This window comes from Coloeus monedula (assembly GCF_965178545.1).
Source record: "Coloeus monedula genome assembly, chromosome: Z".
NCBI classification, from domain to species: domain Eukaryota; kingdom Metazoa; phylum Chordata; class Aves; order Passeriformes; family Corvidae; genus Coloeus; species Coloeus monedula.
In genome coordinates, this window is record NC_138822.1 from 40,672,235 (window position 1) to 40,686,634 (window position 14,400).

The 14,400-nt window shown below is 37.9% G+C and overlaps 1 protein-coding gene across 1 annotated transcript in view; it reads left to right on the forward strand.

Moving 5' to 3' along the window:
- Positions 1-1,512: 1,512 nt before the first annotated feature.
- Positions 1,513-14,400, forward strand: part of LOC309585140 (ADAMTS-like protein 1) — a gene marked incomplete at both ends in the record, with an annotated part of 88,293 nt that continues 75,405 nt past the window's right edge. The window contains 3 exons of the mRNA XM_082301671.1: positions 1,513-1,709; positions 2,949-3,250; positions 7,788-7,917. Of these exons, the coding sequence (XP_082157797.1) occupies positions 1,513-1,709; positions 2,949-3,250; positions 7,788-7,917 (629 nt within the window). The remainder of the gene's footprint in view (positions 1,710-2,948; positions 3,251-7,787; positions 7,918-14,400) is intronic.

A 14,400-nucleotide genomic window follows, 5' to 3' on the forward strand; every position in this document is an offset into this window, starting at 1 on the left:
TGACTGCTTTTTGTTCATATAACTTTTGTGTTTTGTGCTCACCATTTTGCAACATTTGTCATTAATGACAGCACAAAGATATTTGAAAGCCTTTATAGTTTTCTGGTGTTAGGATGATGGAAAATTCAGAAACATATGTTTATATTATACATTCACATTACATAAATGTTACATTTCTAATGAAAAGTACTCTATGGAGATTTTTTTTGCATGGTTTTCTTGAGTTTCCCTTCTTTTTTCTGCTTTTAACTCTTTTGATTCTGCTAATTTTCTCTTTATCAGTTAACAGTTCTATTAGAATTAAATCATTTCCAAAGTTATCATTTAAAATGTAGAAATTGGGCCTAGATAGCTGAAAAAAATACCATTTCCTGAAGGTGTTCCATTATTTTCAGTATGAGTTGCTGACTCTAATATATGTGGCATTTATAGATCAAGGCTCTTTTCAAAAAGGATTCAGTCTTCTTTAGTAATGTTCTTACTTTTCTTTTGTGTCCTCTCCATTTTTTCCCCGTTTGTATGTATGATACACATCATGTGTAAATATTCCAAGTACTTGAAGTATCTCTGTTTTTCTAAATGAATAATTTTAATATCTTGCAATATATCCTCCCTTTTGGTTTGGAGTCCAGCCGGTCTTCAGCAAAGCAGTTACACAACAATTTACAGTGTTCAAAAATATAAGGAAGGCAGCTTCTCATGATGACCAGGACATTTTTTTTTTCCCCCCACAATCTGATTAGGGTTTCTACCTTCCAGTTTGCCAGGTTAAGAAGCTGTACATTTAAACTAGTCAAAATATGTAAGTCACAGTGGCTGATACGAACCGCTTAATCTCTGACAAGAGATTTTCCACATCAAAATAGCATTACAACAGCTGCAGTCTTAGAGTGGCCCACCTGTACTTCTAAAGTGTATAATTCTCTCAAAATGCAAGATACCATCTTGGAAACAAGACAGATATTTTAAGATAAAATGTCTTAAGAGTAGGAAAATTGAATCACTTTGCATCATTAGTTTTCCGAAAGCTTTGCTCCTGAAAGAATTCTCACAGTCTTTGTAGCAGCATGATAAATATCTTCAAATGTTACAATAATATCTGCAATTCGTTTCTTTCCTGTTACTTTTTATGTATAGTGTTAGCAGTGGGTGTCAGGTTTATAACAAGATGTTATAAAGACCCACAAAAAGTGGGTAAAGAGATGCATGCTCTCTACTCCAGAAGACTGTGATGTTCCAGTCAGGGATCCTGATATACCCATGCTGGGAAAACAGCAAATTCCCTTTTTATGTTTTGATTTTTTTTAACTTCAGCATGGAGGGGGAAGTCCTTTTGTTAACTAGAGAAAGGCAGTGGATGAAAGGGAGAAGGGTATAAAAATATTTTCAAATACGCTGATCACAAAACTAAATTTCCCTTTTCTTCCTATCAAAACTGTTCATGGGATTCCCAAAGTGAGAAATGAGTTTGCTAGAGCCACAGGTAGCCCCGACCACGGCAGAAACAGACCGATGTATTGCCTTCAGCCCTGGGCAAAGCTGTCCGATTCTGGTGTGGCCTACCCAAATAAAGACCAAAGGGAGAGAAATATTGTCAGTGAAAGCCAGGTTTCCCTGAAAAATATGTGCCAAAACCTGAGTTTGCAGAAGCAGACAGATTCCAAACACTTACTGTTAATGAGAGAGTGTTATCACCAGGGATTGTTCCTGTGAGCTTCAGTGAGTATCAGTGCCAGATCCGACTATTCATTCTTTTGTTCTAGTCCTTGAAGCATAACTAACCACTGCCTTAGAACTTGCCTGTGGCAGAAAGTTTGGAAGGATAGCCCATGGAGAAGGCAAGACAATCAGATAAAGCTATCTAAATTATTCTGTCAGATAAAGCTATCTAAATTATTCTGTATTCATAACTTTAGTGCTCCAATACAATTGACATCAGGTATCAAAACATAAGTATTGCAGGTTATGCATTGCCCTGAAACTATTTTTTCTGGATTGATTTAGGAGTCAGCATAGTTCAACATGAGCTCAGCAAAACAAGGCATGTTACATTACTGCAACAAGGTAGTAGTGATGTGGTATAGAGTTGAATGTGAGTCTTAGGCTTGATAACTTTGAATAAAATGCTTGTCCAGTTTCTAGCACTGGCATTGAAAAAGCAGCAACAACACAGAGAAATTGAGAAATTATTCCATTGATGAGGAAAATAATGAGAGATGGAATTCAGTCTGATTATTGTAATGACAGCTGCAAAGTGCTTTTAATAAAATATGCATGGACTTTCAGAAGGAAAAATTTGGAGCATGTAAGGGTTACTAATCAGTAAGACAAGTGCAACAGGTAAACAAATCCACAATAGAAACAAAACACTGTTGTTTTTTTAAATGAGAGAAAAGTAAAATGTCCTAGGGAAATAAATTTTAAAAACAAAGAAAACAAAAAAAAGTACAGCTAGAGAAATTAGGAATTCTTTACCTTTTGCTAGCTTCAAATTAAGACTTAAAAACAGTTACTGTGATACAAGAATAAAAATGGAAATTATTTTCCATGTAATACTGCAATTACCTGATAACAGCAGCCTGTTCAATACTTAACCAGTGAAAAAAAAATTAGCAACTAAGGCAAAGATTACATAGGTTGAACACTTGCAAAAGGTAGCTAGTGGGATCATCATACACACTGGGCACATTGGGAGATTGCTGGGTGCCTTGAACTGAGACATTTTAGGATCAAGGTGGGTGTTACAAGGGTTTGTCTTTCTTGTTGGATATGAGGAGACCCACCACTGAGTTGTGAACAGTACCTCCTACATGTATTTTTTAATAAATGTATGATGAGATTAAGTACTTGTTTTTCATTAAATAAAATTTGGCCTGGACAGGACTATCCAAATTTTGCTTGCCTGGAAATTTGGGGATATAACTTGCCTTGCTCTCTTCCTCTCACAGGTTTATTCCTGAGGCTTGGTCCACCTGTAGTGTCACCTGTGGAGTAGGCAGCCAGGTGCGACTTGTGAAATGTCAAGTGCTCCTCTCTTTCTCTCAGTCTGTGGCTGATCTGCCCATCGATGAATGTGAAGGTCCCAAACCTGTGTCTCAGAGAGCCTGCTACAGTGGTCCCTGCAGTGGGGAGGCAGCTGAATACACCCCAGAGGAGACTCAGCTTTTGTATGGCAGCTTACAGGAGCTGGATGAGCTCTATGACTGGGAATACGAAGGCTTTACAGAGTGCTCAGAGTCCTGTGGAGGAGGTAAGTGCAAAATGTTTCTGTGCTGGATTTGCTTTCCCTCTTCGAGTATGTGTTTGGCAGTTAATACCCATAGACATGCTGCTTTGCTATGGCTAGTTAGAATCATAGAATCATTTAGGAAGGAAAAAAAAGTTTAAGATTGTTTAGTCCAAACATATTTGAAAAGGCATTGGATAAGAAATGTAAAAAATCCTGCATGCACAACATATTTTAGCCCAGGACTTACGGATCTGTGCTCAGACTGTCACAAAGAGTGCTCAGTGTATCATGTATTTCTGTTTCCTTTATCAGCTGATCACCTCAAAGCAATCACCAAAACAAGCTAAATGTTAAGGGGTCTGGTGACACATGCTAACAATCACATATCATGTTTAGTTCTTACCTCTTGGTTTTCTCTGTGCAAGCAAAAACATGTGGAAATAAATTGTCCTCCCATAGCAGATGAAATAAATAATGGATATTTTAAGAGCTCAGTCATTCCCTAACTCCTATCAATAAGTGACATCAGCTCCAATCCCAGTGCAAGAGAAAACTTACGGCAAAATGGCTCTACTGATATGCTTGTCTAAAGTGAGCAGGCTTGGCAGTAGTTTCTCAAAGTTAATCAAGTTTCAGGTTGTACATACTACAGACTATTAAGACATATCTCCGATATCCTTTTTCTCCCATCATTTTATCTAACTAGTTCTGAGAAATACATCCACTCCAGTATTTTTTTTAGTTAAAAATAGATTTTTCCAGCACTCATCTTTTTACTTTTTAACTTTCAGGCGATTTAAGAAAGGATTACCATAGATAAATAAAAAATATATACTGTAGAACTGGAAACAATTTAGCATTTTATGAGTTAATAATCTGTACAGATTCACAGGTAATCACTTACAATCTTGAAAACCACAATTAGTAGAAAAGGTTTCCTATGCTAACTTTTAGCTTGCTGATGGTAGTCAATGTTTAGAGCTGTTCACAGCTGTCAGACCATTGACACTTTTGCTTTGTTTCCTGCAAAAAAAAACAAAAAAAGTGACACTAGTGCATGCTAAGTGGTGACAAACAGTGACTTTATAGGAGTATGTGTCATGTGTTGAGGTTACTGGAGAACAGTAACAATTTATCACACTTTTACTGTGACTACCAAAACCAGAACAGTTCCTAGAAATATCCTCTTGAAGTAATTTCTTAGACTATAGATCTTATGCTTGTATTTTTCAAATGTAACTCACCAAGACTGATTTGTGGGAGACATTTTTCGTTATAAATTTAATCTCTTTCAATTGTCAGCAAAAAAATTTTAGGTAAGATTTCTTTTTGTCTGACATCAACTCCAAACTTTCCAGATTAGCAGATGCTAAGTCAGATATTTTTGTAGCCATAGGTGCAAGACTGGTCAAACTAGTTTTATTGGTTTTGGAGTCCTGGGAGAGGAAACTGGATAGATGCAGAAGTAACCTTTCACCTCCCAGAAGCAGTAACCAGAAGGAATGAGTTAGTCATTTAGTCTGCTGTTAGTGGCATCATTTCCCGGAGCTGTCATCAAATATCATGTAACAATTATTCTATTCTGGTAGATATAAACACAGAAATTCTCATTTGATGGTATTTTGAAAGTGAACTTAAACTGCCTAGTTTCACATCCCACCATTACACACATTTATACTGTAATTTTCTATTGAGAACTGATTTCTTTTTTTTGCCAGGGAAGACAATTTTAAAGCAGACAGCTTTAAAATATCTTCTGATAATATTGGGCAGTAAATAATATTTTGAATTCAATTACTTGGCAAATGAACTTCCTGAAGTTAATATACCTTTTTTAATTATCTCTGTGCTGTGGAACTTCTGATTTATGATCAAAAGGTTTTGTATTCTCTAGGTGTTCAGTGACCCATCAGATTTAAAGCTTATAACCATTTGCCACATTGACCAATCAAAAATAGAGGGACAGTCGTTTTCGTAGTGCTGAGACACACTCAGTGTGAGATTCAAGAGGAAGCTGAAGGAAGTGATTCTGATCACATTTTTTACTGCTGGAGCAAGCCAGATTTTTTTTACTATTTGTTTTATTTTGCTGCCTGGCACAAGGTATTAAAGCCAAAAACTGTCAATACACATTCTAGCAACCTTTTTCTTTGATATCTATGCTGTCAGGCAAGATTACTGGTCCTACGAGTACCGTTCAAAGATAGAAGGAAACTTTAACAGACACAGTAAAGTGCTTGTAATACGGACAAGAATTATTGGAATTGCCATCAGAGATGACTTAGATGACAGAAATAAGCATAAGGAATGAAATCACTGGGAGGTTTAGGGCTGGGTGGATACTGAAAACTGAAGAACAGTAGTATCAGAACTTGGCTATATGAATTTGAGAAAATAAAACCATCAGCATAAGAAAGGGAGAAAAGGTTGAATTCAAGACCTCATAGTCATAACTTTTCTGTAGTCAGCATTGAAACAGTCAGTGGAAAAGTGTTAAATTGATCAAGTAATAATTGATCAAGGGCTCATTAGTGATACCCTTCAGAGAGGAGAAAAGCTGTGGAAGTACACTCAATTTACAAAATTTTATCTGAGAAAAAGCCCATACAGAAAGTGCGTGAGCTGTATACCTAGCACACAGAAACATGTCAACCAGCATGTGGCAGGAATCAGTGGTTTCTTTCCACAGTTTGGAAAAATACTTTCATGGTTTCCTTACTTCTGAATCAGCAGTCCTTTTTTCCTGGCTTCATCAAATTGGTCTTGTCAGGCCTGCACAGACCTTTCATGCAAAGTAGCGACCAGTAATTTGAACACAGTGCCATTTCCCATCAGGTAGAGAACCACCTGTGTTCTTCAGCCAGGAGTATTGCATTCTGGAGAATCCATATGCCTGTGTTTGCTGCACACAATATGATAACATGTTCAACAGAAAAATGATAGAGATGGAAAAATAATGAACATGACAGGGCAGTGAACATCTTGTTCATTTATGTGTTTCATTGCTTTCTTTTCCTAGATATAAATCACTACCATTTGTTCTATCCCTTCAATAAGCTATCCTTTTTACAATTTTTCTTAAGTCTTTTGGCAGATGACTTGAATAGCAAAATAGCTTGAAAATATGGGGCCACCTTGTAAAGAAGGAAACCCACAACAGTATTGGCTGACAACAGGGACTTTGGTAATCTTGATGTTGGTGTCCATGTCCAAAACTGTCAAATTTTTTTCTTTTCTTCAGTACCTCAGATACAGCAGGCACAGGTCTTGTGTCATAGCCATAACCTTAATAGAGTTACACACATAGCAGCCAAAAAACTGGTTAACAAGCCCCTTTTCTGTGGGCCTCAGCTTATACTGAGATTAAGAAGAGTGAATCGGTGAGTAATGTCAGGAATACAGGAACTATGATCAGCTACAGCACTTTGGTCCTGTTGAATGATATGAAATAATTTTTTGCCTAATGACATGTGCTCTGGCATTAGAAAGAGCAAAAGATATTGTTACCTCTGTGACACTGTTTTTGGACATACTTAAGGTCTTAAAACACTTCCTTTTGGTTTGTTTTTTTTTCCCCTTCACGTTAGTATCTTAAAAAATTTGTGAGATCTTTTGGAAAACTGTTGTTGTTTTTGAGACTGTGATGTAATTGTTAGGAATTCAGTCAATCTTTTCCTAGCTCAGGAAGTAGGAATGAACTTAAAAAGTATACTTTCACTGTATTTAAATCACTGTGGATTAGATTCTCAGAAAGTTCAGGCCAATTATTATCGTCAGACCCCTCTCCAACCCCTTTTACCCATAGGGAAATAGATCCTTTCTCACCCAGTCCTCTTCTCTATGGTATGTAATGCTGCAATCCATGATGTTCTAACTTTCTAACCTTGTGATCCAAAAAACCTGTAATACCCCTAGTCATACGAAAAGTGAGAGTAACTGGTATGCCATACAGTACATCAGGAATTTTGATTTAACAAGGAATTTCTAAGTTAAAACATAATAACAAAATCTTCCAGTTTCTTAGTCCCAGCAACTACCTGTTCTTTCCCATCTCTCTCAACCCATTCTTTCCCAGCTCTCAGGTACACTCTGCAGGTTTGCATCTTTAGTTTAGGTGCAGGCCCATGGATGCACAAGAGTAACTGAGATCAGCTGAATTGTCTGACCATGTTTTACTTTGCTTTTGCATGTGTGTCAGTCATACTGTTGGTCAAAATACAGCATATGAAAGCCATGGCCTTCTCCACACCTTAGCCTGCTTGGCCTGAAAAACACAGTGCCTCATTTCACTCATTGGGGAAAAAAATGAGAGCAGTGGACAATTTTCTGTCCAGGCAGGTGGGCGGTGAATGAACCCAGGGACTATTCACTGCAACTGAGAAACCTTTCAGAGAGACTAAAAGTAATGACAAGTCTACAGCTGGGGCTGCAGCCCAGGGCTCAGCCTAAGGCTGGGTGTGACCAGGGCAGCCCTGCTGGCGCTCTTGGGCCCAACTCTGATCTTGGCTGCCCCTGCAGGTATGGAGAGCTGTCTGTGACCATTATTTGTTCTGTGCAGGTGTCCAGGAGGCTGTGGTGACCTGTCTGAACAAACAAACTAGGGAGATTGCAGACGAGACACTATGTGTTAGCAGCCGTCGTCCTCCACAGCTGCTGAAGGCCTGTAGCCTGGACCCCTGCCCCCCAAGGTAGGCATAATTTTAAGTGACCCCAAACTCTATTGCCTTTCAGTCTGGAGACACACACTGCTTCAAGGATGCTTTTCTTAGACTGCAGGGGCTTACGGCCTCTTCCTGCCACAGTCATATTGACCGGGAAGTACAAAGCAGCAGTAAGACCAAAGAGCAAACTTCAGACTACTTGCCTCTTCAAGTCCTTCAAGTAGACAATTTATGGATTGTCTTAACTTTACCCAGAGTTTTGTCAAGTTTAAAGAGACTTCTCCAACCTCCGCTGTTAGGATAAGGTTTTGCAGAACCTGCTCCTCCCTAGGATCAGGCAGTTTCCACAATCATGACCCTAAAAACAGCAGATTTTTCTCTGCAGAGATTCACATCTGCACCCTCAACAACAGAAAATATCTGTTATGACATTCTTGTGGTTTATTTAAATAGGTCCTGTCAAGTCTTTAAGATGTAGTGTATACATATTGTCTTTTTTCCCAGATGTACACAGGTGCACTTACTCCATTGTGACACTGCAGCAGATTTTAAATACATTGATGTATAACCTTGGACTCTTTAAAACACTCAGGGCTGTCCAGGTGGTAGATTTACCTTAGAGTGTTTATTGGTAGGTGTATGTATGATTTATAAGACAACAGGCTACGGAGAGGTATGTCATTATGAATAATAGTAGATTTGGGATATGCAGAGAAAGTTCACATTAAAAGTCAAAGACATCCAGCATGAAATAACAATAAGGACATAAATAATGGTTCGGTTGGTAATCAGGATTTTGAATTTGTGACAAGCAGAGACAAATAGGTTGAAATTTCTTTACCAAAATATTGCAAGTATTGGTTATGAAGATACTGAAACCCTGACTTTGTTATATTGTCTTCATTGTTGGAAATAACGCACAAATATTGTATAAATGTTTGAAAGTAACTTTGTAGGTGGAACTCTTGTGGTAATCAATAGGTAGAAGCATCACTGCAGCTGAGGGTGCATGGTAGAAGATTGATCAACCACCAATTCTGACATGAAAAAATAAGTACTCAGTAGTTAAGAAAAAACAAAACACACTCATATAGGCCAGTATTTCTGTGACTTTTGTTACAAAAGTAATGTGAGTAATTGCACGAATACTTCTTGAATTATTATGTTGTTATTATGCACAGTGGTAGCACTGTGATAACCTTGCTACCAGAGTGGAGCTAGTTTAAAGCAACCATAGGCATGCATTTCCCTCCATGAATTACAAGATGATCATACTGTAGGTGAGAATCAGCCTGTGAAGCAGAGGTGAAAGGGGATTGATGCAGAGGGGGAAGACAAGGCAGCTTTAATCCACCCCTAGGGCTGCAACTGAGAAGAGGGGAAATGACCCTCTCCCCTGTATATACAACTTCTCTCCTGAAGCCCCTTCAGTCTGGAGGAAATTGCCTGTCTGCAGAGATTTAAGTGGCCCAGGATGAAGAACAGCACGTATTCTGCAGAATGGTTCCTCTGGTCAGAGCAAGTAGGCCTGCAGACTGCAGGCAACATGGCTAATGGAAAGAGAGGCAACAAGGCAAGTTGATGTGTCTACCAGGCAGACTGTGATGGTATAATTACCTTATTTCCTTCAAGTTTCTGAAGTGCTACACCTACCAGTGTCACTGTATTAAATACAATGGTGTGTTAATGAAACAGATAGTGTATAAAGATTTTTGCTTTATAATCATTATTTACAGCAGCTTTAATACTTTAAATATGGAAAAAAATAAAGGATTCTTTATTTAAATTAGATTTACTCCTTGTTTAAATTATAAGATGCTTCAGAATTCTAATTCAAGAAATTTTGACCCAGGAGTCTGATGGAAATTTAGGCTAAAATCGTGTCCTTATGAATGCTGATGAAGGCATTTCTACCCACTGACAAGTCCAAAAATTATAATACACTGTGGCTGTAACTTAGATCTCTTTTACAGGAGTTTCCAAAATCTGTGAACCATTGATACTTCCCAGAGCTCTTGCTGATGACTTATAGAGAGAGCTGGCTGGCGTCGTAGTGTTGGCTCTTCTCTCTTTTTTCCAGCTGCTTAAGCGCGTTAACAGAAGCTAAAATTATAAAACCCACTTTCCTAAAATATTCTTGATGTTTAAGTGACTGCTGAAGTATGCAGTTGTTGTGGGTAGAGGAGGCATTCCACTGAAAAGGCAGCTGAGATGGTAATTAATGTCTTGGTAGGCAAGGAAATATTGTCCACAGCATGAACAAAAGGCTGAGAAGTCTTGCCCAAGAGAATGAAATTATCTCGTAACATATTTAGAGAAATTATTCCAGTGACATTTCTTGAACCGAAACAGCTCAGCATGTTTAATGCTTGTGTCTAAAATTTAATACAAGAATTTAATACTTGCATCTAAAATTTAGTACAGTTAAAGATCTTGCTTAGCTCAAGTTGGAGAACATTTAAAAGTTAGAACTTCAAAACTTAATGTTGCTTCTGCTATGGGTGTTTTTTAGTTACATGTGAGGCTACTCTGTAGCCTCTCAAAGGGTTAGTTGTGTAAACAATTGTTTTAGCTGTTTTACTATACATGAAAAAAGCACTGAACTACAGAATCTCATCAGCCTTTCTGGATGTTCAGAAGGCATGGACCTCAAGAAAGATATTGTAGAAGTAGTAGGTGAGAAGTAATTTCGCTCTGGTTTTGATCCATCTTTTTTCTTTTGGACAATTTAGAAGAATGATACTAAAAGGATCTGCTCTGTTACTGTTCATTTTGCTCCTTACTGAAAATAGATGTGGACAGACTAGAAAACTTCATTACTCACTTGCAATTAATCTGTGGTGTCATCAGCCTTTTCAATCCCTAACTGCCCTGGTCTGGTTTGGAACAGAATATAGTAAAAGGTAGAATATACTGTCAATTTACTTCACATTTATGAAAACACTGAGAGGTGATGGTGCTTGTACAGCAGCTGAGAATGCTTTGAAATTTTCTTTGAAATTCTGGCTTAATATCTTAGCACATTACTATTCTGAGTACATGGAAGAGAGACAAAAACTAAACCACAGAAATCTGTCTTCAGATATTCACAGCTGTATGGAGTCAGAAAAATCTCATACTTAAAATTCTTACAGAAGAAAGAATAAGAATCAGGAAGAGCTGTGCACAAAAAAAATTGGAAGATCTCCTCCATATTCAAATCCCAGCTGAGTCTCCTGGGGTTTCAGATTTTATTGAGAGCTTTTTGCTTATTGCTTCAAGAACAATAGCAGAAAAAGAGTCCAGACCCTTTTCTCCTGGAAAACAGTGTAACAAAATTTCCCGGTTTGAACTGAACTAAGAAAATGGGAAACACTGCAGAGCTGATTGCTAAGTTGTGAGCTAGTAAGTGACTTTTGCACAATAGCTACAGAGTAAAATTTGTTGACATTAACTTGGTATGCCCTTGTTTAATAGTTCTAGAAAAAGGATATATCTTTTTTTGATGTACTAGGAGAGCCAGGATGCTTTCTACCGGAAAGAGAGGAATGAAGACTGTGACTATTTTAATTCAGTCATTCATTTACTTAATTAGTGTCAGTCAAGCTGTATCACTCGAAGAACTACATAGCAATAATTGAGCAGAGCTACGGTCTTCCAGAAGTAAACTCAGAATAGCTGTTCAATGTCTAGAAGCTTTTCTCTAAGTGAAAAAAATAAAAGGGAAGATCACTCAGTTTTGCTAATTGCTATGTTTGTATTCTAAATTACCAAAAAAACAATTAGAAGAACCCTGTGTCAATGTTGGCTCTGCTGTTTTCAACAGCGAAATTACTCACATCCGAAATGTGTCTTTTCCTCAGCCTCCACAGCCCAAATTACAGAGGCAGTCATCATCTAATCAGATATAATTGCTCTTGTTTATAAGAGCAACAGCATGAGTACCTCATGGTGAGCCAACAAACTCTACCAAAGGGGTGAAAGAGAATGTTGTAACTGTGTCATTAATTATAACTGCTCAATAATTTGGCCAATGCATGTTGAAAAGATTTGGTAAACATGTATGGAGTAGAGAAGAGAGAAGCAAAGCAATGAAAACCAGATGGCTGAAAATGGAGGAAATTAGGGGCAATTTCTACAGCTTTATTCATGAATATTTTCAAAACTAAACTTTTATTTCTGTACAACAAAGAACAGCTAAATTCCACAAAATGAAGGCAAAAAAGAATAAGAAAAAGCAGATGGTTCTAGGAATAGCACACAATTTCACTCCAGCACTCTCTCTTTACCACTTCAAGCCTCTGTGGTTTGCAAGAAAATACAGGAAACCATCTGAGTGGTTCTGATACCTGACCGAAAAGGTAAACATTGCCTGAGTTAGTCTGGGCTCTACCTCATTGCATAGGTGGTTTTTTTTCTTTCTTTTTCTTATGTCCTGTGTCAGCTTGATTTGTGTTTGTGTGATGAATCACCTGTTAGTATTTTAATGTTAATTTGGTGAATGTGGTATTGTCATCTGTTTTGCTCTATTTCCCAGCTAAAGTAAAACAAAGGATAAAAAAATCAACATGTTTTTCAATGCATTAGATTGGTGATAGGTCAGACTTAGTGTAAGACATGCTCCCATCAAGAGTCTGAAATTAATTCAGTATGTGTGAAAGGACCAGAGCTTTCTCTAATCCATTAAAGGTGACCTCTGTGTGGAAGGGTGTCAGTGCATATGTGTTTTGCATTGGTGGGGTGAAATATTAGAGCATCTCTGTCTAATTCATGAAAAAAGTTAAAAGACCTTCAGGTCATTATGTCTACAGATACTGGCAGGGGATACCAATTGTTGTTATGTTGCAGTATGGGGCTTTTTTTCAGAGTTGTAAGTTAGAATTAGCATTAATGAGGCAAAGATGGTGTTACTGTCTCTTTGTGACACAGACAGGTTTTCAAATCCTCACAAACAACTGACAATTTTTTTTAATGGGATGCATTTAAGTCTATTTTTAGCTGAAGTGTATTGAGAATGTCTTTGAGAGCCTCTTAAGATGTAGCCCACAGAGCCTTCTGGGATCACAGACCACAGCTTGAACCAGTGGTGGAAGAGGTTGGAGAATCAGACATTAGAAGGAATATGCTGTAACACAGGGCAGATTCACCCTTATTTGAAGCCTTTAGTTTGAGAAATGTCTTAGACCGAAGTCGTGGACTTGGTGAGGGAATCATGAGGTAATTTGTTGCCTAGGTTTACTGTGCTGAAGACAGGCCTGTACAGGGACATGTAGACAAGCTGCCCTGCCCTGTTATGCACTCACCTGCATGCCTACTCTCACTACTGTAATACCACCCCAGCCTTAAAACATATTACTGTGTGACCTAAAAACATTTCTCTTCCCTCCCCTTTTCTATAATATAATCTTGTGCTTTGCACCCTTTCCAGCTCTCAAGAGGTTGTCCAAGATGTGTCTGACAGCCTGCTCTTCCCCTTTCTCTCTGGTTGTGTTGCCTGTGGTGGGGCAGTAACTGCATGCTCCTCAGTGTCCCTTGCTCAAGCACAGCTACAGTGAAGTCCCCAAGGAGACCCTTTTCAGCCATGTGTGTCACATTGAAATGTGAAGCAAAGCAACTTGCAAGTTTGGAGGGTCAGAGGAGCAGCTCTGGAGCTTCCATCACACCCTGCCTCCAGCTCTTCTAGTTTAAAATTTCAGAGGTCTTCCCCAGTCATTTTGCTTTTTTAAATAATAAGATGGTTCCTTCATTAGATATTATTACATTAATAGAGATTTTCCTTCACTTCAGCTTATATTCCCATCAGACTACTATCTTCATAAAATATTAGAGTGCAATTGCAAATTATTTTTTTAGTAACTTATACCATATATCCTTCTTACTTTGAGGGATAAATCACACTTCTTGTTCAGAATACAGTATACCTAGATAGATTATTTTCCTCTACACAGATCTCCAGTTCACTAATTTCTCCAAGTTAGTACACGCTCGTGTTGAAACAATCTTGCCATGCCCTACTACAGTTTTGTTATAGTTTGGTTTGTGATGAGTATTAGCTTTAACTCATGCTAGGGACTTACTGAGTTCCTCTGCAGAGTACAAAGTACCCTCTTTTTTTCGTGGCACAGTCAGTTTTCTGAGTTTAGTCACCTTAATACAGTCTACTTCTCCCCACCCTTCTCTTCACTTTTGCCAGAATTGAGGATTCGCTGCCACTTGATATTTTTCAGTATTTTGAACAAATACATCTCACTCCAATGTTTCATAGGTTAGCTTCTACTCCTCATTTTTTTCTCTAAATTTATTCTCAATCTTCTTGGGTATTAATTTACTGCCTCAACAGCTGGATTTCATTCCCCAAAAAAGCTTTCCCAACAGCTGCAAAAAAAGCATGTCTTCTCTTTTGTGCCAAATATGAAGTTAAGTCAAATGTTTTGTAGCATAATGACCAGGATTTACTTTTTCACTTCAGCATTAACATATTAAACAAGCTAAAGGGTCCTTTAAATGGTTGATTTTGCTATGCATCTTCAC